General features: G+C 42.7%; 1 protein-coding gene across 1 annotated transcript in view; it reads left to right on the top strand.

The window, feature by feature from the left end:
• Positions 1 to 20,087, top strand: part of LOC127529575 (protein NYNRIN-like) — a 168,928-nt gene extending 148,841 nt beyond the window's left edge. The window contains exon 2 of the mRNA XM_051933556.1: positions 17,713 to 20,087. Within this exon, the coding sequence (XP_051789516.1) occupies positions 17,713 to 18,528 (816 nt within the window). The 3' untranslated portion in view covers positions 18,529 to 20,087. The remainder of the gene's footprint in view (positions 1 to 17,712) is intronic.
• The last annotated feature ends 7,641 nt before the right edge of the window (positions 20,088 to 27,728 follow it).

Here is a 27,728-nt window from a genome sequence, read left to right on the forward strand (position 1 = left end):
GAAAAATGCTGCGCTCGGTAATATCATAGGATCAAACTGGATTTATTAAAGGCCGACACCTATCTTCCAATCTCCGACGCTTGTTTAATGTTATATATTCACCAGCAAAATCAAACACCCCAGAGATATTACTATCATTAGACGCAGAAAAAGCATTTGATATGATTGAATGGAACTACCTTTTCACTGCATTGGAGAAATTTGGGTTTGGCCCGAATATTTGTGCATGGATCAAACTACTGTATACCAATCCAGAAGCTTCAGTTTGTATTAATAACATTTGCTCAGACTACTTTAAACTAGAACGTGGTACCAGACAAGGATGTCCCTTGTCGCCACTGTTGTTTGCAATCGCTATTGAACCACTGGCGATTCACTGCCGAAATTCTTATCAGATAAAGGGGATTGTCAGAGAAGGACTGGAACAGAAAATTTCTCTATATGCAGATGATATGGTCTTATATATATCAGACCCAGAAAACACTGTCCCTGCTGTTTTAACAGCACTAAAAGAATTTCAAAAGATATCTGGTCTTAGAATTAATCTGAATAAAAGTATACTCTTTCCAGTGAATTCACAAGCATATAATATTAGATTAGACACCCTACCTTTTACCATTGCAGATCAGTTTAAATACCTAGGGGTAAATATCACAAGTAAGCATAAAGCTCTTTATCAACAAAATTTTGCCGTCTGTATGGAAAAAATTAAGCAAGACTTGCATAGATGGTCAACCCTTCATCTCACTCTAGCCGGAAGAATTAACATTGTTAAGATGAATATCCTTCCTAAACTTCTCTTTTTATTTCAAAACATTCCAATATATATCAATAAATCATTTTTTAAACAGTTAGATTCAACAATAACCTCATTCATTTGGAACTCAAAATACCCACGTATCCGAAGAGCGACCCTACAAAGACCTCAGGCAGAAGGTGGCATGGCTTTACCTAATTTTCAGTTTTATTACTGGGCAGCAAACATACAAGCCATAAAAACCTGGACACAAATAAATGAACATACACAGGCTTGGTCCGCAATAGAAGTAAAATCCTGTAGTACTTCTTTATACTCCTTGCTCTGCGCTCCAATAAATGCAAGTTATCGCAAATATACTAATAACCCAACTGTGCTTTACTCACTCAGAATATGGAACCAAATTAGAAAGCATTTTAAGATGGAAAATCTTTTATCAGTGGCACCTCTGCAAGAGAACCACCTCTTTCAACCTTCGCAAGTATATCCAGTTTTTAATACCTGGAAAGGTTTTGGGATTAAAATGCTCAGAGATCTTTATATAGACAACATACTTACATCTTTTGAACAATTACGTTCAAAATTCAACCTCCCAGCTACACCTTTCTTTCACTATCTTCAAATTAGAAATTTTGTTAAACAGAAATTGCCCGATTTCCCCCACCTCGCACCCTCCACAATGCTGGAAAAAATACTGCTCAATTTCGAGGAATTAAACACTATTTCCGCATTATATAAAATCTTATTAGAGTCTCTACCTTTCAAAGATGCAAGAGGACATTGGGAAGAAGATCTCTTAATCAATATATCAGAAAAGGAGTGGAAGGTAGCAAAGCAGAGAATTCACTCTAGTTCTATATGTGCAAAGCATAGAATTATTCAACTAAAAATTATATATCGAGCTCATCTGTCTCGCTTAAAACTGTCCAAAATGTTTCCAGGGCAGGATCCAACCTGCGAATGCTGAAACCAAGCTCCTGCCTCACTGGGTCACATGTTCTGGGCCTGCACCAAACTAACATCATTTTGGACAAAAATTTTTAAATACCTTTCAGACAGCCTTGGGGTCACAATACCTCCTAACCCATTAACAGCTGTGTTCGGTGTTCTTCCAGATGGACTTAAATTGGAGAAGGACAAACAAACGGTGATTGCATTCACTACACTTTTGGCTCGCAGACTTATTTTGTTAAATTGGAGAATCCTAATTCTCCCCTGATAAGTCAGTGGGAAACCGATGTTTTATATTATTTGAAATTGGAAAAAATCAAATTCTCAGTTAGAGGATCTGTACAATTTTTTTTCAAAACCTGGCTGGATTTAATCAATATTATTTTAGAATAAGAGAAATAACTATAACCGCATTTAATTCCCTTCTCCATCTCTTATTTACATATATATTTACTTCTCCCTTTCTTTTGTTTAATGTTGCCTTATTAAAAAGCCTTAAGCGATTTTCCTTTAGCTAAGCTCTCCTTCTCAGGGGTGGGGTTTGATTTGTCTTCAATTTTGTTGGGTTATAAATTGATCTATTTGTATGGAATGATTACAATGAAAATTAATAAAATAAAAATATATTCAGAAAAAAAAAAAAACAGACATCCTTTTCTGAAAGGATATGAACAAACATTTTCATATGAAATCTTTGCCGTCTCTGAGCTTGTACCTAGGTCACCGGCTGTTTACAATCTGAAAGATTACAGTGGTGAAGAGATCATAGGCTCCTTTTATGACGCAGATGTTTACAGGATTGAGAAAATACTGGGTAGGAAAGTTAAGAATAAAAAATGATTCATTTTAGTTAAATGGTTGGGTGGCCAGAAAAATTTAACAGCTGGATACCAGAGAGCCACACCCAAGATGTGAAATAAAATTCATACCGCTCATAATTTGATCATCATTCTCTTACAGTTGTCACATATGTACGATTAGGAGGCAGTCAAAGAGCCTAAAGGTGAGTGAAACATCGCGAGATAAAGGAATATCACGTGGTACTTACCTGAGCTCTTTTTTCCAACCGGACACAAGAAGAGAATTAATCCCGCAACTTCCGGGTTTTCAAAATGGTCGTGATGACGTCACTTCCGGTCAATATTGATGACATCACTTCCGGCACCCACAAACCACATCACTTCTGGTTCCTGTTGCCACATCACCATTTTGCCAACCATTTCCTGTCACATGTTTTTCTGCTCTATAAAACCACCATTTTGTTTTCAGTAAAGTTGTTCATTGTACTTTCAAGACTTTGAATTGCTTCATTTTTTCAATATTGTCTGTAAGACAATATACAGGGACAGTCCCCAAATCTTTATTTTGTATTTGTGACTTTCTTATCAATCACACAGTATATGATGGAGCACAAAAGATTTTTCGTGACTTTGCCTAACAATGCTTCCTCAGACATTTTCTCTAACAACACAATTTCTAATTTCACAGCAAAGCTTGCTAAAGCCATTGACCTAGAAGGTTTTTGGGAAGTCGGTCTAGCAGAAATATAATATCCACATACGGGGAATACCATAGACAAACCAGATAATGAATTCTACATTTTAGCTCCGGGGATAAAAAAGTATTTTACATTCCTTGTGGATATTATGAAGGTATTCACAACCTATTGTGTTTTATGAACTCGACAGCTTTAAGCCTGTCCACTATGACAGACTTTGCTGTGAGGACAATCCCTTCTGAGAATCCTGTGAAATTCAGTTATAATGCTGTGGAAAGAAGAGTCTACGTGATAACGGGTGAGAAGGATGAAACTATACACTTATAAGGTCAGCTGGGTTGAATATTAGTAGCTTATACTTATCAGACTCAGGGGCTAACTTACAAGGCCCCTTTTCTACATCAGGGCTGGCTTTTACATTTTGTACACGTATGGCTATATGGTTTCTCATCAGAGAGTTGAAGACAGCTTCGTCCCCCTTTAGAGATGCGTTCATATAGAAGACCAACCTAATAAAATTACCACTATCACATACAACAAACCTCATTATGCACCAGTCAGCAAGAATCATTTTGACACAGCAACTACTGAAATAAAGACGGACCAGGACAAAAATGTGCCATTTCAGTTTGGTAAGGTTATGGTGAAATTGCATTTTAGACCCGTCGGCCATTGTATGCAGACCCGAGCGGGTAGTGGCTTACCAGGATTCTCTGGATTCCCCGTAATGTTTGGCGGAGGTATTGGTGGTATATTTCGGGGGTTGTTTAGAAGAGCTTTACCTCTCCTGAAAAAAGGATTTGACATATCAAAACCACATATCAAATCTGCTGCTAAAAATATTGTAAAAGATGTGTTCACCGGGGTGATATCAAGCATTTTCTGGTGGCAGCCAAGAATAGCAGGAGGGTGCAGGATTGATTTTGATGAGAAAGACAAAACACAAGAGACCCCCGGGTTGCATAAGCGCCAACCAGTCAAAAAGGCAAGGGGCACTATTTTTACAGTATTTTCTAAACATTGTCAGAAAAAGAACAAGACTAAAGTGAGCAAAAAGAAGATAGACATTTTTTAAGAGAAGATGACTTCTGTACATAGAATGTCTGAAGAGTGTGTCAAGTCTGAACTGGATCTGTTTACTGTGCCTTTCACTCAAACTAGTGTAGATAAAAGTATATACAGTACATTGAAGTTCCGCCTCTCTCAGCCCTCTCTGAAGTAGCACCGATACAAAATTTCTCATAGCTGGATATGGAGAAGATTACCTTGACCAGAATAACACTCTTCTACACCTAAGGTGCAAAATAGTGAATGCTGATGGGACTAATATAATGGCTCCTGAAAAGACAAAAAAAAATTGTCAACTACCCTATAGCCAGTTTGTTTTCATAAGTTGATGTTACCCTGGGGGACTGGCTAATATCACAGAGTTCAAATTGTTATCCTTACAGAGCAGTCTTGCAGGCCTGCTAAATTATAGCCAGGAGACTCTTCATGCTCAGTTTGCTACTGGACTTTTTTTACAAAGATACACTTAACAGATTGGAAGAGACAGATCTTGAAGGAGGAAACACTGGTTTTAATAAAAGAAGCACCTATAAAGCCGGGAGCCATACTGTTGAACTTTGGGGCACATTCATTCCGATTTCTTTTTTCAGGAAAAATTAATATTTTAATATAATGCAGAGAATCTTGGTGTCATTTTTGATTCCTCCCTTTCTTATCCCGCCCACATAAACCACATTAACACTAGAATTACCAAAGCCTAAGATGAATTCTACCTAATGTCTGGTGATGTCAAACATTAGAAAGTAAACATAACGGCAGCTTCCCTGTTTGTGAAAAAAGTAAAAGTTTCACAGGCCATGAAATTGGGGCATGCTCATGCCTTTACGTCAGCCAGTGCTAAATATCCTGTGGAAAGAGTGAATATGTTTTTAGCATGCTGGCAGGCATCCAAGTATGCAATCAAGAAAACCTGTTTTTGGGTCAGTTACCAAAGTATGTGGTGATTGGCATGATGAATAATGAAGCTTTTTAAGGTTCTTATACAAGGAAACCGTTCAATTTCAAACATAACAATGTAGAGTTTCTGGCTGTGTACGTGGATGGTGAACAGATTCCTGTCAAACCTTTTCAACCAGAATTTGTGAATGGCAACAGTACCAGAGCATATTATAATCTGGTGTTCCTTTAATGTGGGAAGTGACATCCTTCACATCTTCTTTAACTATGTGATGGCCAGTGTGATTTTCTAAGCTTTGGTGTTCTGGGCTCATAACATTAAAAGAGCAAGCTCAATTATTGGACACACTCTGGACCCCCTGCAATGTATGCACGAATATGTTCTATTACATAAAGGAAACTAAAATCATCATTTTATATGTTAGAACAGGGGTAGGCAATGTCGGTCCTGGTGAGCCGCAGTGGCTACAGGTTTTCATTCCAACCCAATTGCTTAATTAGAAACCAATCATTGCCAATCTCAGACCTTATTTTATTTTATGGCTTGTTAGTCTGTGCAATGTAAGGCTCTTATATCGTAGATTTTTTTTCTTTCCAAGGATATCATCCAAATGATTTGAAGCCGAAAACAGATCATTTTCAGTCTGTCACATTTGTCTGTTAAGTGTTTTATTAAATCAAACAGTGCATGATGAACACACACAGATGTAATTGGAAAAAAGCTAGCTGGAGAACTGCTGCCTGCTTTGTCTTTTACGTCTTATTGCTAATAAGGAGCAATTAAAACACTGAATGCAGAAGTTTAAGACTGAAATAAGCAATTAAGGTTGGAGAACCTTGACAAGCGAGACCACTAAAATGAAGCATCAAAATGTCACTTAAGCAATATGTGCTTCATCAGCAATAATTGAGTTCTCGTTAAGGAACTGGGTTGGAACAAAAACCTACACATACTGCGGCTCTCCAGGACCAACATTGCCCACCCTTGTGTTAAAAGAAGGGATTTTGAAATTAGTTATAAATGTAACTGTATGTACATGCAGACATTTAAGGGTAAGAGGCATTCAATTGTATTTACAATTCCTGGAAATAATCCTTGAGACAGTATCTTGAATTAAATTAAAGCTGGAAATCAAATGATTTGAACAACATGTGAAACACTAATTTGCTGCCCAAAATAAACACATTAATTACATTCTTTGCATTCTGTATGATTTTCCTATCCTAGCTGGACAAAGAAAGGCTTATATAGTGCACTGTTGTGACTGTTGAATTATAGGTTAGTGTCAGAAATAATGCTGATTTTGTAGTAATGGTTCTGGCCCTCTAAGCTGAAAAGTACACAATCTTGTCAGATGCACATAGAACAATTAATAGCAGATACATATTTATAGATGATCACATGATTAATTATGATTTTTGATTAGAACACCACAGTGTTATCATGTAAACTGAAAATATTAACTGTCAAATTATTGAGCCCTGAAGGACACCATATCTAACTTCAGAATATAATGATGGAGTAATATCATTACATTTGTGTACATACAGAAATTGATGGCATAATCATGAATGTCCAACATTATTTCCCAGGCTATGTCAATACACAATAACTGTACTTAAATCTAACAGTATAATAACTGCAGTATTACATCTGTTGAAAAAGTAGTACATCACTTACAGCACAAGTTTGAATTGTTTTTCAGTTATGTCCAGTGATTAAGGTAGTAGTTACAGGGGGTCATCGGGTTACGACGTCTCTACATATGATGTTTCGAGTTTACAACGCTCACTCCCATAAAAACTTTACAAAATTGAGACGTGAGTGTTTCAGCTTACGCCATTAGTGTCGTACATACAGAGTACGTGGGCGAACTAGTTTGGTTGCGTGCGGCGGAAGTACACGGCGTTTGAGTGAGGGAGTTGGCAAACTAGTTTGGTTGCGTGTGGCACAAGTGTTCCATTTGTGTTGCTTTGTTTGGCGACTTTTTGGTCCTTATCATGGCTCCTAAACAAAAGTCAGAGTCTTCAGATGGTAGTGCTTCGAAGAAGAGGAAAGCCATCATGATGGAAGTGAAATTAGACATTGTAAAGAGATCAGAAATAATAAAGGTAAGGAATTTTTTTTACACTCATTTTTTGTAATTTTTTCTGTTACTACAGTACAGTGTACAGTAGAGTATATTTATGTCCTTTTCCTTTTTCTGTGGCTTAGTTGTGTTTTTATGTTCTAGATTGGGGTGGCGAACTCCAGGCCTGGAGTGCCGCAGTGGCTACAGGTTTTCTTTCGAACCCTTTTCCTAATCAGTGACCAGTTTTCACTGCTAATTAACTTTTTCCCCATCACTTTAATAGCCCTGTTAGAAGAGTTCATCCCTCTCAATTGATTCCTTTCTTCATTAAATGACAACCAAGCAGAAATGAGATGTGAAACGAGCTAACAGATGACCAGCTAAACTGGGGTTTCAAACTCCAACCAATTTATTTTTAGAAAATTTCCTAGACCAATGATTACTAATTTATGCAGGAAAGTGAAAACGTTTGGCATGGTCACAACTGAAGAAATGAGGTCAATGAGTAAAGTAAACTATGGTTGTGTGCAAAGGAAATGTATTTAATGAAAATATCCATATTTTCAAGTCAGTAAATGTTTAGTAATTAATACTTTAAACTGACATAATATTTTGGCCTTTTTATTTTTAGTTAGGTTGGTCAGCAAGGAAATGTTGCTGCAATATTTTGTCTTAAAATGTAAGATCCTCTATGTTTAAAGGATCCTCCATCTTTCTTGAAAAATCTGTACGTCCATCTGGGATGCCACTTGTGAAAGCCACGGGTATTTACAACTTCCCGTGGCTTTCACAAGTGGCATCCCATATTGGACTTACAGCTCCCCAAACCCAACACAGACAGTCACAGAGACACAAGTGCAAAAACAACACAGTTTTTTTCTTCATGGGGCAGCTCTATTTCCCGCTCCCCACTTCAGAGCACTGTACACAGTCACCAAGCCCAGCAATACAGCTTAGTCCATTGTTTCTCTCTCTCTCTGTTCTTCCTTCTCTTTTTCTGTCATCTACACTCCTCTCCCACAAAGTTTTTTCCTCCACCTCCTGACTCTGGCTCCTCGAAGGAGTGAGGCAGCCTCTTTTATAGTGCACCTGGAAGTGCTCCAGGTGCTCCAGGATCCTCTTCCAGCAGTACTTCTGGTTGTGGCAGAAGTGCTGCAGTCCATGGCTTTGGAACTGTCCAGGCGCCCTCTGGCAGTGGCCACAGGCCCCAGCAGGGTTGAGCTTCTAAGCTCCAAGCCCATGGCCCTGATGTAATCCAGGGGGGTTGCCCTCTTGTGTTGCAGGGAGGTATTGCCGTGAATATGTCCTCTCCCCTGGACCTTCCATCACAGGGACATCCCGGCCGTGCAAGGACTACGGCCGTCTGCCACACAGCATATTAACTTTGTTAGGTCATAGTGTAGCATTTGGGACTGTCAGAAGTGACTTTCTACTGTCCAGAATGGAGAACATGCTGGTATCTGTGGCACTGCCCTCCAGTAGTTTAAGTCCTATCTGACTGACAGACAAGAGCGTGTTAGTCTTGGCAACAGCAGATCTAGCTCAGCTCCGTTCACACAAGGGGTTCCTCAGGGCTCTGTCCTTGGCCCTCTGCTCTTCTGTTTCTATATTCTTCCCCTTGGCCATCTCATTCATAGCTATGGACTGGGTTTTCATATTTCAGTGTTAAAACTGAAAGTTCATTGGGGCTTTCTAAGGTCACAACTTGCCTCGTTGAAATTACACCTTGTATGGAGCAGAAATCTTTACAGTTTAACAAAACTGAACTCCTGCAAATTGGCACTAAAGCATGACTTAAGAAAATGAGCTCCTTTGCAGTCACTCTTGACAGTGACTCAGACCTTCTTCTAATGCAGAGAATCTTGGTGTCATTTTTGATTCCTCCCTTTCTTATCCCGCCCACATAAACCACATTAACACTAGAATTACCAAAGCCTACGAAAAACTCGTAATCCCGGCCCACCTTAAATCCGTTCACACCTCTCTGTCAGCATCTTTTATTTTGTAAATGTGTCGATAAGCACAAGCAACAAGCAGCCTGCTATCCCAACCCCCCACCCCCCCACCGCTGCAGGAAGGGAAAAAAGCTCTCTCAGCTCAAGCCTTGTTTATCTGGGAGTGAGGTACCTGGAGCTGTATAGGGTAAATAATATATCATTATTTGGAACACATGCATTTCTTGTGTATTCTGTGTCTACAAAGATCTATGTAAGTTTAGGATGACAGGAAATGCAAGAAATGTTGAACACATACCTAAAAGAGAAATCTGACCACAACCTTATTCCCAGCTACAAGCCTGTTAACAACCTGTTACCACCAGAATAGTGAGGAAGTGAAGCCTAAAGGCAGAAATGACTCTGAATGACTGTGTCCAAATGACAGACTGGGAAAAGCAAGTCACATGGGGACGATACTGAGTGACTCTGTTACTGCATCAAAGACTATATTAACTTCTCTGCTGACACTGTATTATACACAAGGACAGTGCATTTCTTTCTAAACAAAAAGCCATGGATTACGGGTCAGGTTGGGGAGCTTGGGAAACAACTCAGGATCCTGGCTGGATCCCACCCTCTGGAAATGACCCTTTATCTGTCACAGCCAGGTATTATGTAGGCATCCCCTTGGCCTGGACCAGCCACTTGGGTCCTCAACAATGAGGATCCTGCGAGCTGGATCACCCTCGGGGAATCGCACCACATGGCCGTAGTGCTGTACCTGACGCTCCCTCACAAAGCAGGTAATATGCCTGATTTGGGACTCCATGAGCAACCGCTCATTTGACACAAAGTCAAATCAGCTATACCCAAGGATTCTCTGAAGAGACAGAGTGCAAAAGAAGTCAAGACTTCATCTCAGGTCACTGGATAGCGTCCATGTCTCGCAACTATATAGCAGACAGGAAGCACCAGGACTGTAAAGACTTGGACCTTTGTCCTTTGGCATAGCTACCGGGAGTTCCACACACCCTCTTCCAGTGACCTCATGACCCCCAATCTCTCCCAATCTGTTTACTGACTTCATAAAAAGAGTCACCAGAGTCACTGTCGAGGTAAGTAAACCTCTCAACAAGGTCGTCACTCTCTCCACAAACAAACACACTGCTGTTGGCTGTGCCCAAGAGCTCATTAAAGGCCTGGATCTTGGTTTTTATCCAGGACACTCGCAAGCTCAGACACTGTGGAAGATATGTGGAAGATGAATGTTCTCTTCGTTCCCTTGTACTAATCCATGTCTGAGAAGTTAAGCAGAAGTAAGCTTTAAAAGCATGCTTTGATGAGCAAACAGAAAAATATTTGTCCAAGGGACTCAAGGCCTAAGCATTCCACACATGAGTCTGCCTTATCACGTTTCCACTATTTACATCTGAACTCCATAACAAAAGGGCCAAGAAATCACGTCGCATAAGGGGCGTTGAATTTGTGGTGAAGATAGAAGAAGGAGCTCTGGGGTCTGAGATAATACTTGGCTCAAGGATTGTGTAAGATAAAAGTGTCGACTGTTGCATTCCATAATTATATTAAATCACGCGTTCTAGGGGTATAAAACTTTGCCCCACCTGATCAGATGGGGTTCAGAAGAGCCCTGACGCTGTCAAGTAATATTGATTGCCTGCTTTCTGAAACTCTGCTCACTGTGACGCTGAAGAATAAAGCTGCTATATAATCACACCTGCTGTCTTATCTGAGTCTTCGTCCACAGTTTTCTGGTGCCCAACGTGAGGCAGGAGACGGGCAGACGACTCCTCGAGCAGGATCATCCGGAGGACCGTAGTAGAGGACCGATTACGGCCGGATTGGGAGGACCAGCTCTGGTAAAAGTTAGGACTGGCCTGCCTTGGGCATTTCCTGCGTGGGGAGTCCCTGACCTCCTCCTAGCTGATACGAGGCACGACTTGACGGGAATTTCCAGGCAGATGGACGGAGTCACAGTGAGTAGATTGGGGGAATTCCGATGGTTTGACTGGTGTGCCGGAAATAATAGAAGTTTAAAAAAAGTAAAAGAGAATACTGTATCATTAATGTAGGGGTGTTCTCGGGACTCGCAGAACACAGTTCTTGGGACCCTCCGGAAAATAGGCACAAGTTTGAATGTTAGTGAGTCATCCCTTGTGAAGTGGAATAGACAGGGGCGAGTGGCATGCCCCTATAAATAAATAGAGGAATAGGGGTCAAAGTGGAAAAGCCGGAAAATGTGTGTCTGAATATAAAGGGGGAGGTCGTGTTTCTCATTTGGCGTCTAGTCATAATCTTGTTCCGACGGGTTGCTCAGGTGACGGAGACTATACCTAAGCAGTTTGACGCATACAAGGCTTTTGAGAAGGGATCGGGGTAAAAACCTTCATATCCTGGACCCCACGCTGAGTATTGACGTAGGATTCTGCTGAACCCAATAAACGGACACGAAGTCACCTGAGCTGAAATCCGGGAGCAGGATCGGACGACAAGTGGGACGAGGAGAAAAAAAAAGGGAGGGGGGAGCTGAGCTGTTTTCTGTGATATCCTGCCACCCACTATGGGGAAACAAGTCAGCAAACCGGTCAAACCTATCCCCCTAGGTCACCAAAAGCCTCTGTTGGAGAGATTATTTTCAGAGAATCACCAGGCTCCTAGTACACCCTCGGGATCGAAAGGCAGTTCCCTTAGGAAGTTAATAGAGAAGAAGACTGGGTTAGATTTTAAAAAGGCATGTAGGAAGTGGAATAAGCAGAGTTGGGGTAGATGGCCAGTGGAAGGAACTGAAGATATGAGTGAGATACAGGAAATTAGAAAAATATTGTGCAGAAATACACAGGGTTGTTGTAATGGAGGTCCTTATTGGATATGTTTGACAGATGGGAATTGGTTATTAAAGACTGTACGTTGGAAGCAGCACAGAAACGGAATGAGCTTTTAGCTGCCGAAGTTAAGACTAGAAAGGAAAAGGAAGAGCTGCTTATAGCTTTACAGAAAGTGCAAGCTGATTCGGGACCCCAGTCTGAAGGAAGGAGGAAGAGAAGTGATAAAAAAGACCCTTTATAACCCATGCTCTCTTCCCCACCACTTTACCCGCAACCCCTTCCACTGCATCCTTCACCCCTTGCCCCAATGGCTCCTGTTTTAACCAATGCCCCGGCTACTGATGATTTCTTTGATGAACAATATCATTACGACCCCTCCTCACATACGGATCCGGATGATGAGACTGACGGCCACTTGTTAGGGGCTACGAGAGGCTCTTCTAACTCACACAAAAAGCCCTCTATTTCACAACGTACTAGAAGCCAGACCCTCCGAAATAAGTCCCCTGAAAACTTTACCCCGTTTGAGTCCCCAAAACCTTTAGGACCCACATTTTCATGCCCTTTAATTGAGGTCCCTAACCCCCGACACGATCCCACACAACCCACAGGAAATGATAACCCCACTACTGTAATGATTCACCGAAATTGGGACATTCAAGAATTTAAAGATGTGGTGTCTGAACTGCCCGACCTCAAAGCGGTCGGTGGACTGAAATTTGTGGAGCAGTTACAGCAACTGGACGACATTTACAAGCCCAGTGCGGCCGAGTGGACCCAGGTGCTACGCAGAAAGCTGGGCACCACCTGGGCAACTGTAAATCACGGTGATCATAACGGTGCCCCTTGGCGTTGGAATGAAGCTCTTCCCTGAGGCCCCAGGAATGAAGGTCCTATCCTCGCCCAGTGGGAGCCTTTGAAAGGAGCCCTGGCAGAAAAATATAAAAAGGGCACAGACTGGTCACTAATTTCAGCCGCTAAGCAGAAAAAAAGACGAGACAGTGGATGAATGGGCTCACCGGTTACAAGATCTGATGGCTAATCACTCTGGGCTAGACAATGCAAACGATAGAACTCGTGCTGCAGTGCCTCCTTTCGTCTCGGGACTGAGAAGTGACATTCAAAGCAAAGTCTGCATGTCCTGTATAGGCTGGGAGAGCGCAACGTTCGAGGAAGTCAAGCATCATGCAGAGCATGCTGAGAGACAGACTAAATAAAAAGAGTCAGACACACAGACCAAACTTTTGGCTGCACAAATAAATTACTATACTGGTACAACTGACCCAGCTAGGGGGAGAGGACGCGGAAAATTCTTTGGAGGTCGAGGGCAAGGGCACGGAAGAGGACGCGGGTTCCAATTATCAAACCCTAATAATCCTTTCGCTCAGATGCCTAACCCTTCGGAGCAGATGCCAGCGTCATATGCCTGTTACGGCTGCGGTGAACTTGGACATTTCAGATGCAACTGCCCACACAAGTACCCTCCACCACCCCCTCTCCCTGAGCCCAATGACATTCCTTGGTCCTAGGAATTAGCAGGGACCCCCAGCCACTTTTTCCAGTTTCCTTTGCTTACTCGTCATGCTGATACTGATCCTTTATTGACTTTAATAGTAAACGGCAAAGAAACTGTCTTTCTTGTGGACACAGGAGCCACGCGCTCCACTTTGTTGCTGAAGGGGGTCCCTAACTCGACAGATACAGTAACAGTGCTTACTGCCTCGGGACAGCCTCATGTTTTGCTGGTCTCAAAACCTCTGCAATTACAGCTTAGCATTGACAGTTCATCATTGACTCGTCGCTTTCTGTTAAATCATTTGTGCCCTGTGAATCTGCTGGTAAGGGATCTTATGACTAAATTGTCAGTCTCAATTTCTTTAACTGAACAAGGATTTTACTGCTCCATTCCTAAGCTCCTATGCCAAACTACACACCCCAAGCCCTCTTTTGCAGCCTGGACCCTAAACATCTCCCCACACACCATTCTCCTTAAAGCCGTACACTCTTTCCCTTCATGTCTTTTTCCCCACTTGCAGATCCCCAACACCCTCCACTGTACTGCCCAGTACTTCCCTGCTGAAGTGGACACACCTTGGTTAGAATCTTTTATCTCTTCAGGTACTAGCCCAGAGACCCTCCATATCCCTTGCATTTTTTTCTCATCCACCAAAGCCGCTGCTTCAGTTCACCTCACATATTCACAAAGCGTTTTCTATTTAGGAGGTTCGGTTCCCCATGTTTCCTTAGCCAGATCTAGCACCGTTCGCTGGGTCGAAATTGGGGAATGGGTGGAACAATGTCTCAATAGGACGGACTGGCTGCACGTTGCTCCGGGTATTTTTGATACTTCAGATCATTTGATAACTAAGGTTTTACTTCGAGATGACCTTCCAGTGATCCGTTCATTATGCCATCCCACCCTCTCCACATTTTCATTACAGACTACATATCCCTCTTGGCTTTCCTCACTTCCCGATGCACTGTGGTCCCAGGGGAAAAATGATTATGGAAGGATAGCACACTGTGAGCCACTGGTGATTTACCCAAAATCCTCCTTCCGCCCGCATCACGCCCAGTATCCTCTGTCTCCTGAGGCAGAGGCCGGGATCTCCGCCGTACATTCAAATCTCATAAAACGGGGAGCAATTATCCCAATTAAATACTCTCCAGTGAACTCTCCCATTTTATCTGTTAAAAAGGCTGACGGTTCATGGTGATTTGTCCAAGATCTTCTACAAGTTAATTCTGCAATTTTTCCCAGGGCACCTATTGTTCCTAATCCTTCCACTATTCTTTCTATGATACCTCCGTCCGCCCATTATTTCTCTGTTATTGACCTTGCTAACGCTTTCTTTTCTATTCCTGTGCACCCCGACTCTCAATTCTGGTTTGCCTTTACTTTCCAAAACCGCCAGACGTGGACATGGACCGTTATGCCTCAGGGATATACAGAGGCTCCTTGCGTGTATGGTCAAGCACTTGCTCAAAATCTAGAAGGATTCTGACCAGATCAAGATAGTATATTGATACAGTATGTGGATGATATAATGGTGTGTAGTACTACGGAAGAAGCTTGTGCATATGATACTCAGAAATTGCTATTGCTTTTAGCGGAAAATGGCCATAAAGTGTCGAAAGCAAAACTGCAGTTAGTCCAAACTACCGTTAAATATTTGGGTCATGACATCATGTGTGGTACCAGAGCTCTGTCAAAAGACCGCATAAACACTATTCAAAACCTTCCAAGACCGGTCACAAAACAACAGGTTAAGTTAGGATATTCTCTGTGGCTGCATAGCTTTTGATGGGAATGTTTTCTTGTTGTGGAGTTGTGCTGTGTGATTTCCCGAAGTGGATTGTCCTTGATTTGTCGCTGGAACTTGGATCACCACGGAAATGAGTGCTTCCTTGATTGCCGCTGAACCCGGTTTCGCCACGGATTTTTTCATGACCTGGAAACTAGCACGTATAAAACTACAGTACGATGAATTCCTAATTTAAAAGTAGTACCAGCTTGCAGCCTGAGTTGTTTGATTGTAAATTTTTCAGACAGAGCACAGCATTTACAAAATCTAGCTAACACTGCTGAACTTCCTCTTTCTGGCCGCATACAGTGGAATGAGCAGGCTGAGAAGGCTCTATTTGATTTTAAAAGTGCACTACTCTCTGCGCCAGCGTTAGGGCTCCCTGACTATTCTCGTCCATTCACTTTGTTCGTGGACGAAAAGGGGGGATATATGAATGCAGTGCTAACACAGCTCCATGGAGAAAAACAAAGGCCAATAGCCTATTTTTTGAAAAAATTGGATCCAGTGGCTGCGGGACTTCCAACCTGTCTCAGAGCAGTAGCAGCCACGACAGAGGTCGTGCTAGCCAGTACAGATATAGTGCTCATGAGCCCCCTAGTGGTAAAAGTGCCTCATGCTGTACACTCCATTTTAGTACAGGCTAAAACCTCACATCTCACTACTGCTAGGGCAATACACTATCAGAATGTACTCTGTACATTGTCAAACGTTACCATAGAAAGGTGCTCCACCTTAAATCCAGCTACTTTTCTTCCAACTGAAGAGGAAGGGGAGCCCCACAACTGTCATGACGAAATAACTAAGGTTATAAAACCTAGACCAGACCTACAGGAAACACCCTTAGGAACAGGGGAGATAATTTTTGTGGATGGATGTTCCTTACGATTGGAAAATGGAACACCTTCAACCAGCTATGCAGTGGTCAAAGGTGACCACCTGCTGGAAGCAAACTGAATTTCTTCAAGTTTAAGCGCGCAGGCAGCTGAGTTGATAGCTCTCACCCGAGCTTGTCAGTTGTCAGAGGGAAAAATTGTAACTATCTACAGTGGAACCTCGAGATATGAGTTTAATTTGTTCCAGCACTGAGCTCGTATAGCGAATTTCTCGTATCTAGAACAAACTTCCCCATTGAAAATAATGGAAATCCAGTTAATCCGTTCCGCACCCTCAAAAATATCAACATAAAAATCAATTTTCCTAACAAATAACACTGATAAATAATATATACTGTAGTTTACCTTTATGAAGAGTCCTGGCTGGCTTGAGGGAGACGATAGGGAGGTGGGGAGGAGGAAACGGGTTACTGTGGGGAAGGAGAGTCCCCCTCTGATTCAGGAAGGTTCTCTCTTCTTGGGAAGTCTTCGCCAGTTCCGTCACTCTTACACCACGCTCATGTTTATCTATGATTTCTTTCTTAATTTCAATGGCCATGGCTTCCTTTTTTTTCTTTGCAGCACTATCTGCGGCAACAATCTTCTTGGGAGGCATCGTGGAATAATTATTTTCACGTTAAATGCAAAAAAAACAATGAAATCACAAGCGCACAAATGCGTAGATCCTCACGCTACGGGAGAACAAGGAACACTGAGTGAGCTGACGGGTGGGCAGAGTCAGCTTGGGTGAATCCCCGAGTCGAGGCAGATCGGGAAATGCGTCACGCATACCCACAGCCTGGCTCGTGGCTCGTTATGTGAGCCAATGCTCGTATTTAGATCCGAATTTTTCGCTCATACTTTCCTTGTATCTTGAATTTCTCGTATACAGAGCTGTTCGTATCTTGAGGTTCCACTGTATACTGATTCTAGATATGCTTTTGGAGTCTGCCATGATCATGGGGCATTATGGAAACCATAAGTTATGGAAACCAGTACTGGCAAGCCCATTCAGCATCAAAAACTAATAGAATCCCTCCTAGAAGCTATAACCAAGTCATCAAAATTGGGTATAGTTAAATGCCAAGCCCATACTGGAAAACAAGATCCCATTAGTAAAGGAAACAAACTGGCTGATCACTTCGCTAAACAAGCTGCTTATGATAATACCCCAATTTCTTTATTCCAACAGACAGATGACAGAGATTCTGGAAATTTAGTCATTTCTTTACAGAGTTCAGCTTCAGAAAAAGAAAAAAGAAACTGGTCTAAGGAAGGATCATTGGTCGACGAGATCTGGACCCATAAGCAAACTAATAAACCTTCCCTTCCTAAAGCTTCTTTTCCAGGTATGGCAAAAATTGCACATGGCCTGGATCACGCTGGAAAGGATGCAATGGTTCAAGAGGTTGAGAGACATTGGGAAGCAGTAGGCTTCTCTAGATACGCAGAGCAATCTGCAAACGCTGTGCAGTATGTCAGAAATTTAATGTAGGAAAGGGTATTCAGGTAAGTCCCGCCGTTACACCTAACCCAATGGGTCCATTCAAACACCTTCAAATGGACTTCATTGAATTAACACCATCAAAGGGGTACCGATACTGTTTAGTAATTGTTGACGTGTTCTCCCGATGGGTGGAAGCTTTCCCTTCCAAACATGCAGACCCCAAAACTGTGGCAAAAGCTTTGATAAAGGAAATCATTCCAAGATGGGGAATACCACAGAAATTGCAGACTGATAATGGCAGTCATTTTGTGAATTCTGTAATTAATGAATTGACTACTTGGCTCCAGATAAATGTACATCATTATTGCAAATACCATCCTCAAAGTGGGGGTATAGTAGAGAGATGCAATGGTACCTTGAAATCTAAATTGGCTAAAATCTGTGAGCAAACAAATTTAACTTGGCCTGATGCTCTACCCCTGGCCTTGATGGGATTAAGGGGAAGAACACATCGGCAGTTAGGGCTGTCACCATTCGAAATTCTGACCGGACGGCACATGCCAATCGGCATGGTCATAGGTAATGTTAATCTGCATACTGTGGACAATGATCTTCTTTCCAGTCTTACAGGTCTCCGAGCTTCTCTGAAGAAAGTCCACGAGCAGGTTAATCAGGCCTGGAGAACTAGTCCTCCATCAAAGGACTCCCCGATTCCATTGGGAACCTGGATTCTGGTTAGAGATACTCGAAGGAAACATTGGCACCAACCTCGGTGGAGAGGACCGTTCCAAGTTCTGCTGTCGACACCACACGCTGTTAAAGTTGAGGGACTGCCTGCCTGGATTCACGCCTCACATTGCAAAAGATGGCACCCTTGATTGTTGTACTACTATGTCTTTCCTTTCCCTTGTCGACTGCCCAGGTCACCTTGACTTTCCCTTTAGGAATCAGCACATCAGTTCAGGTTGATTTCTGTTCTATTATCAACTATGGGACTGGTCGACAAGTCCAGTGGAACTGGTCTGACAAATACGTGTGTGTAACTGTTAGAAACTCTGGATTCGGAAGTAACTGTGATGAGTGGAAATGGGTTTTTGCTAATACTGGAACTGATGACTGGGGTTATCAACCCTATAAGGCCCAAAAGTATGGTCTGAAATATTGGTTTTCTATTATAAAAGGACATGCCCCTCATGAATGTGCCAAAAACCATTGTAACCCCTTGATCATTACTCTGAAGAACCCCTCTTTACATGATTCAGGAACCTATATCTTAGGGGTGTATGTATCTGGAACAGATCCTCTAGGGAGATTTCAAATTAAGGTTGAAAACCCTGTTACTAACACCTCCCATTTCCCCACACACACACCCATCTCCCCTGCCCCTGGTCCAGACCCGCCCCCTGTCAAGGTCATGAATATTTCCACCTTTTCTTCCACTTTCTCGATTGAAACTGGGTATGGCGATCAGAACCATTGGCTGCAATGGGTATTGTATTCGGCTAGACAAGTAAATCAATTTGATTGTTATGCATGTGCTACTGCTAGGCCACATTTGGCCACTGTCCCTTTTCCCCTTTCTAACATATCTGATCCTACTGGCCTTCCTTGCCTACTTGCCCTTTTTACCTCTTCCTCTATTCCAACCGACTCTAATTATATTATACTTTCCCTTCTCTTTCCCCCCACTCTTCATATGACTCCCCCGATGTTCCAGCCTCATGAAGGTAATTATACCTGTTTTTTTAGAAACCTCACTTCCTCCCGTGGCACTAATGTTGGTAATATCCCGTCCCCGTTCTGTTTCCAAACTTTTCAGGTTAATTCTTCCTCTTTAGCTTCCAAATTATCAACTTTTCTGATTACTCAGAATACTCCACGAGCAGATATTTGGTGGATGTGCCGTAGGTCTAAATTGCTTGACATTCTTCTGCCTTACTGGACTGGCACTTGTGCTTTAATACAACTTGGTATGCCTTTTCGACTTCTCCCTTTAACTGCCTCCCGTGTGTCGACCAATTCTGGCCGACGTCGTCGACCCTGTTCTGTGGACCGTTCCCAGTTTTCCCTACATGGCCCTGGGGTGTATTTTGATTCCATTGGAGTCCCTCGTGGAGTCCCTGATAAGTTCAAGGCAAGGGACCAAGTTGCTGCCGGATTTGAGTCTATTTTTCCTCAGGTTACTATAAACAAAAATGTAGATTGGATTAATTACCTATATTACAATCAACAAAGATTCTTAAATTTTACTAAAGAAGCTGTTAAAGGTATCCATGAGCAACTTGATAAAACATCCCTTATGACCTGGCAAAATCAATTGGCATTAGATATGCTCCTGGCTGAGAAAGGAGGCGTTTGTGCTATGTTTGGTGATGCATGCTGCACCTATATCCCTAATAATACAGCTCCCAATGGATCAATCACCCGTGCTTTAGCAGATTTGCTATCATGCTTTGATGAGCAAACAGAAAAATATTTGTCCAAGGGACTCAAGGTCTAAGCATTCCACACATGAGTCTGCCTTATCACGTTTCCACTATTTACATCTGAATGCCATAACAAAAGGGCCAAGAAATCACGTTGCATAAGGGGCGTTGAATTTGTGGTGAAGATAGAAGAAGGAGCTCTGGGGTCTGAGATAATACTTGGCTCAAGGATTGTGTAAGATAAAAGTGTCGACTGTTGCATTCCATAATGATATTAAATCACGCATTCTAGGGGTATAAAACTTTGTCCCACCCGATCAGACGGGGTTCAGAAGAGCCCTGACGCTGTCAAGTAATATTGATTGCCTGCTTTCTGAAACTCTGCTCACTGTGACGCTGAAGAATAAAGCTGCTATATAATCACACCTGCTCTCTTGTCTGAGTCTCCGTCCACAACACTCAGACTCCTCAGTCAGTCTTTCAAGAGCCCAGATCAGAGCCTCCATTAACTCCGTGAACATCACAGCATCGTCAGCAAAGTCAGGATCAGTAAATCTTTCTTCGTCAACAGATGTCCCACAGCCGCTGAACCTCATGACCTTGCCCAACACCCGGTCTATGCACACCCCTGACAAACCCCAGAATCAACTGGGAAAAATGCAGAGGTTTTGCCTCCATTCTGTACCATACTCACAGTACCAGTGTACAGGCTGGCCATGATAACCAGCAACCTTGAGTGGATCCTGTGAAGTCTCAGGATGTCACAACAGAGCAGCTTGATCAACAGAGTCGAACACTTTATGAAAATTGACAAAGGCTGCAAAGAAGTTCTGCCGATATTCATGTTTGCACTCAATGTGTTCCCTCAGTGCCATTTTCCTGTCAGTTGGGATGACTCCATCTCCCAAACGGAAGCAACGACTGCTTGCAATGCCAGTAGGCCAGCCTTACCACTAACCCAGAGAAGTTCACCCTGGATACCACAGATCCCTGCAGGATTACCTACCCTCTGCTGGTTCACCACCTGTGCAATCTCAGTGATTGCTAAGGAGCTAAAAGGTCTTCTGAATGAAAAAACGAGAGCTTTCAAATCCAATGACAAAGATGCTCTGAAGGATATAGAGCATGTGCTAAAGAAAAAGTTGAGTGAAGGAAAGGAAGCTTACAAAACTAAAACAGAAAACAAACTCACTCAGAATAATATGAAAGATATCTGGAATGGACTTGGTATAATTACTTGACTCAAGCAATCCAGGGCTCATGTGCTACAGGGGGATATCGACAAAGCTAATGCCATGAATATTTTTTTAAATAGATTTTTCCTCCCACTGCCACCTTCTTCCCATGACCAGTCTCCTCACACTATCCCTACTTCTTCAACAAATCCTACCATGTCAACTGGAATGGCCAGTGACAAGTCCACCTCTGAACATCATTGTGGACTGTCCATAACTAAAGACCAAGTAATGAGACAACTGGGGAAGCTACACACAAGAAAAGCTGTGTGACGAGATGAAGTCAGTCCTTGAGTTCTTATGGTCTGTGCTGACTTTGTGGTGTCCTCTGTCACCTGTTCAGTCTGTCCCTAAAGCTTCAGAAAATGCTACTGCTGTGAAATATATCCTGCATTGTTCCTGCTCCAAAGAATGCTGGCGACCCTTTACCTAATGACTACAGACCAGTGGCAGTTATGTCTCACATCATGAAGACCTTTGAGAGACTGGTCCTGGGCTATATGGGAGACCACCTGGACCCACTGCAGTTTGTTTATCAAACAAAGACTGGAAATGAGGATGCAATATCTATCTGCTTCACAAGGCTTATTCTCATCAGGACAAAATTGAGGGCACTATGAAGGTTATGTTTTTTGATTTCTCCGGCGCCTTCAACACTATCCAGGAATCCCAGTTAAGGAGTAAACTCAGAGATATGCTGGTAGATGAGCCTGTGGTGTCATGGATAATGGACAATCTGCAGTTTGTGTTTCTGATATGGATGTGAGCAAAACTAGAGCACCACAAGGAACAGTCATGTCTCCATTTCTCTTCACCTTCTCTTTGCATCGTTGGACTTGGTACTCCAATACTGGTGGGGCGGTGAAGGAGATCGATCACATCAGCGTGGGCAGATGCTGGAGGCTCTTGCAAAACTGCAGGGTCTACAGAAGTGCCCAGTTTGTGAATTCTGACCACAGACTTGTTGTTGCTGCCAGCAACAGGATCCAGCTTAGGTCCAGTAGGTTACCACTTACTAGGAAAATGAGACTGGACTTGCCCAGACTCCAAGACCACGCTGTTTCTAATGAGTTTGCGCACAGTTTGTGTGAGGCACTTGCAGATTTGGGCACGACTGCTGTTCGTAATGTGATGTCGGAGACCTTCCGTGACAAGACCCTGAATGTTGCTGAGGGTTCTGTTGGTGTTACCAGTGTTCCCAGAAGGAGGTGTTTCATCTCGCAGGACACCCTGGATATCATCGAGAGGAGTTGCAGCGCACGGCTCAATGGCAACTTTGGTCTGTACCGGGAACTGAGAGTGACAGCTGCGAGGGCAGAAAAAGAGGCATTTGTTAGAGGAATCTGTGACCAAGTGACACACCATCTGTGGTCTAGTGACCCACTTCCTGCTTACAGAGGAATCAAAGCATTACACCCATCCGAATCTGTTCCTCAGAGAATCGCATTCACGGCAGCTGATGGAACGGTCCTTACGGATGACACTGCAGTTGTGACCTGCTGGGCTAGCTCCTTTGAGCAGTTGTTCAAAGCTGATCCTCCGGCTAGGACATTGGATATCTCTGGGTCCACGGTTCTTAAGGCAGATCCTCCAATTAGCTGTGAACCACCCAATCTCACTGAGATTGCACAGGTGGTGAACCAGCTGAGGGGGGGAAAGGCTGCAGGGATCTGTGGTATCCGGGGTGAACTTCTCCAGGCTGGTGGTAAGGCTGTCCTCCTGGCATTGCAAGCAATCTTTGCTTCCATTTGGGAGACTGGCATCTGTTTGCGGAGAGAGTGTCGACCTTGTCGAGAGGTTTACTTACCTATGCAGTGACATTCATGTCTCTGGTGACTCTACCTATGAAGTCAGTAGACGGATTGGGAGAGCATGGGGGGCCATGAGGTCACTGGAAAGGGGTATGTGGCGCTCCCAATATCTACGCAAAAGGACGAAGGTCCAAGTCTTTAGAGTCCTGGTGCTTCCTGTCTTGCTGATACGGTTGTGAGACATGGAGGCTATCCAGTGACCTGAGACGAAGACTGGACTCCTTTGGTACTGTGGCTCTCTGGAAAATCCTTGGGTACCGTTGGTTTGACTTTGTGTTGAATGAGCAGTTGCTCATGGAGTCCCGAATGAGTCACATTGCCGGCATTGTGAGGGAGCGTCAGTTACGGCACTATCCCCTAGGGTGATCCAGCTCATAAGATCCTCATTTTTGGGGACCCGAGTGGCTGGACCAGGCCAAGGGGTTGCCCACGTAACACCTGGCTGCGGCAGATAGAGGGTCATTTCTGGAGGGTGGGACTGGATTGTGTTTCTGTCTGGGAGATTGCCAAACGGGATTCTGAGTTGTTTCGTCATGTAGTGGGTGCGTCAATGCATTGTACCAGTGCATGCTCCTCAACTTGACTTATACACTTCTAACTACAAATATAACACCAGGGGCCTCAAGCATAATGCAGTGCATAGAATTTACACTAAAATTCAGATGCAGAAAACTCTTGGAATATGGAAATCAATATAAATATTCCCTTAAAGACAATGACAAAAGCACAGGGAAAAAGAAGAATTTCAGCGAATGCCAACTGGAGGCAATGAAAAGTGTACTATTTGTTGGTCTAAGCATTAGTATAAACAACAAAAGGAAGTTGATTGAACATTCAAGTTCAGAAAGTCGCAAAGTGCCCGAAATAAAAAAGAAGTGGTCAGATATCAAAGTTGCCGTGAAAAGGCAACAATAACTAACTGTGCTGTTCCTGTTTCAAGTTGAATAAAGCTGGATTTGCTAAAGTGCTGAGACTCAGCCTCCTTTTTGGGGTGCAAGACAACGGCTCACGCATCACAACGTGCATTAACATGCATTAACTGATTTCTTGGATTCTCTGTTTACCCACTGGAGTCTGCCATCTGCTATCACCACCAACAATGGGCCCCAATTCATTTCAGCAGAATTCTCTTCTCTTTCTTAGCCACCTGGGGCATTTGTTACATTTGTACAGCTCTAGATCATCCCCAGGCAAATGGGGGACTAAAAAGACTGAATCAGACTTAGGGTTCACTTGGTTGAGTGCTGCACATTCTCACCTGCTCTTCTCCGTACTCTTTTACATTACAGAGCAACAGAATACTCCACTACATGCAGCTCTCCAGCATGCCCTATGTTACAGCTTCCTCTGGATTGTATGTGGCCTCATGTTACCCGCACTCCACCACAGCCTCAGCAAAATGCAATCTCAGAACTCCAGCAAACAATGAAGGCACATTTTGATCAGAAGCACAGGGTGAGGATTCCAAAATTCTGGGACCTTAACTGGGAAGAGTTTGTCGTCCCCTTCGCGACCACAAGCTACAGTCCTTCTGGTCTTCACTTCTACAGATTCTTAAACAGCTCAGCCCTGCTACTTTCCTGTTTCAGAAAATCCATGAGAATGGTTCACAGTGGCACACAAGTCGCCTCCACAAGGTGCCTTCTCCAGTCAGTGCTTATATAGAGAGTGTGTTCGAAATTTAACATCTTATTAAAGAAAGAAACGTCCTCTAACAGGACAATTTAGTAATCAGGCAGGAGAAAAGCTTTTCATTGTATCTTTTAATTACTCCTCAGCAAAATGCCTTGGATGGAGCATTCTTCAAAAGCAGTCTGTTACAGCATGGCCAGAATGATCAGAGAAACAAAGAATAGAGATTCATTTTATAAACTGTTGAATTTACATACAGTGTCAATAATGCATACATTTTACTCTGGTTGGTTCATTGGTTTACACCCAAACTGATTTATATAAAATACTAGCCGTGTAAGCCCGTGCTGTAAAAAGCCCGGGGTCCTAGAAACTATTGAATTCGTCAGAAAATAAACTGAAATGTAGAGATGTCAGGTAATTGAAAGGAACTACTCTGGGCATCTCTCTCCTAGGAGGATTCGATTTGCCGACGTGCTTGCATTGCTTGTGCATTAGCGGTGAGAGGAAAAGTAAAAAGGATACCAGTTTGCTGATGTTAGCAGCTAAGCGACTTTGTCTTTCTTCTGAGGTTTCATGTTGCTGGTGTGCTGGCCTCACTTGTGTTATTAGTGACTAAGCGAGTTGTCTGTCTCCTCGGAGGCGGAGCCTTTTACCCTGGCTGCACCTCTCACTTCCGGGCCGGATAGACACACACACTTCCACACGTAGACGTTTATATATAAGAAAAGTCTATTATATAACATTCTGGTTCTTCTTATACCTTTTGAGATGAACTATCACCCTTGAAATTTCTGTGCATATAACAACTGTCCATTCTTGTTGCTTATAGGACATCTGCTGATTTCTTAGTCATTCTTCAGTACATTGTGTATATTATATCAACCTTTCTTCTGGTACATTCTTTATTTACTTGACCATCTCAGTATTTTTCCTAAATCAATTCTTATATTTCAGTGTACATTTTGTTTTTCACTTGACCTTTATCTCATTTCCGACATTTATTAACCCTTTCTGCTATTTCTTAAAGATGAATGCTATGTTTCCCTAAAATTATTCTTCCACATTCCCCCCTTTGAGACTTCATAAAGTCTCACTAAAACTGTAAGGAATAATTTCCTATTGTAATCCTTTTCCTAATCTGGATAAAACCTGTGTATACTTAATATGTCCCCCCTTAGAGGCTAAAAGAAAGTAAAAAATTCCTGGCTAGCTGCATTTGGGAAATAACAAACCACTGGAAATAATTAATACTTAAAGATAAATCACATTAATCAATAATAGCTAATAAAATCAATAATAGCGAATATAGAAAATCAAGTCAAATAACATGCATCAAAGTTATTTTTCTTCAGAGTATACTGGCATTACATGTAATCCCCTATAAATCTCAGATTTGTGTCTCATAACCTCATAACTTACATGTCGAATAGTCAACAACTATTTGATTTCCTTCTTATCCAACAAAAATTAGCTATCTTGGTTCATAGAAGTGTATGTAGTCCTATATTTTTCATCAATGTTATTGTTAAAGTATTTACTTTTAAAACCATGCTTACATCCTCGTGCTCTAATTCACAAAGTTGCACCAATTTACATTCTGCTGTGGCCTTAAATTATATGATCACCTTTGCTGCATAAAAACAGCTATCTTGCTAAAAGTAGGTGTCAATCCTCCCTTCAGAAGATGTCAGTTCTACTTTTATTAATGCAAGCCATTGGCTCATGTCAAGGTCACATTAAAATTGCAAAGGTTGCACCCAAGCTTCTTATTGATGTTAAAGTCTTCTACCACCAGCTGGGATCCTTGGGTTGGTGTCTGGATTTTCCAATTTCACAAACTGCACATTCACCACTCTATGCATAAGACACTCTATCTCGGTTGCGCTAAATTATTACTTTTTTTTACTATTGTGAGATATGGCCGGCCATTCATCACGGCCAATACCCCCAGGCCGCTAGATGGAGCCCTTCTTGCAACATGGAGATGCCCTGAATTCCAGCAGGGCATCATGGACTATGGAGTTTTAATGCACAGCCCTGCTGGATAACATCGGGGTCACCAGGGGACGCTGCAAGGAGACACAGACGTTTATTTTCCATACAGCCCAGAAGTAAATCCCAGTCACATGGTTGGAAGAAATAAAGTGCTTCCGGGCTGAGGAAGAAAAGAAGTTTTTACCTGACCTTGAATTGATAGTCACATGGACTGAGGGACAGAAACACTTCCAGGTCACGGACTATAAAGGACTCTGGGAAATCCCAGACGGATGAGCTGAGTTGGGAGGCAGGGTGGCTAAGCGTCTGGGAGTGGAGGATTGAGTATTGAGTATTGTTTATTGGTTATTGTGGATGTATTGAGTATTGTGGAGAGGAGGGTGCTTTGTGCACTTATTTTTAATAATAAATTATATTATTGGACTTTTATCTGGTGTCTGACGTCTGGTCTGAGGGTTCAAGGGAACGAGAGCGTCCTAATCTGTTACAGTTGGCGTAGTCGTCACGATTCTCTGGCCGTCGGTTTGGCAGAGGACCTGAATTTAAAAAATTTACTGTGGACAGAATACCCCAAGAAGGCAGCATCAAGACACGCAGAAAAATCACCAATCTTAACAGGTAGTGCTGCAATATAGTAAGCCTTATTGTACATCGGTCCGTAATGGGGAAGAAATCCGGGAAAAAGAATGGGAATACCAAAAAGAAGCAGACCCTAGATGATGGCACGCGTCTATGGACATTCCTGATGGGAAGTGAAGAAGACAGGGCCGTGATTGACGCCGAGAGGACCTGAGCGTTACGACAGTGGGAGGGCTGTCGCACTTTGGACGCACAGGACAACCTCTATGATCTAAGAGGACATAATCAGAGTCCGGAGGTATGTGCTGAAAAAACGTCCGATGCGCCGGGACCTTACTTGAATTATTTTTCAGAGGCCTGTTTTCTTGATTCTGACGAGGAGTCGGAAACATACTTC

The sequence above is a fragment of the Erpetoichthys calabaricus genome, chromosome 11, assembly GCF_900747795.2.
Source record: "Erpetoichthys calabaricus chromosome 11, fErpCal1.3, whole genome shotgun sequence".
NCBI lineage: Eukaryota > Metazoa > Chordata > Cladistia > Polypteriformes > Polypteridae > Erpetoichthys > Erpetoichthys calabaricus.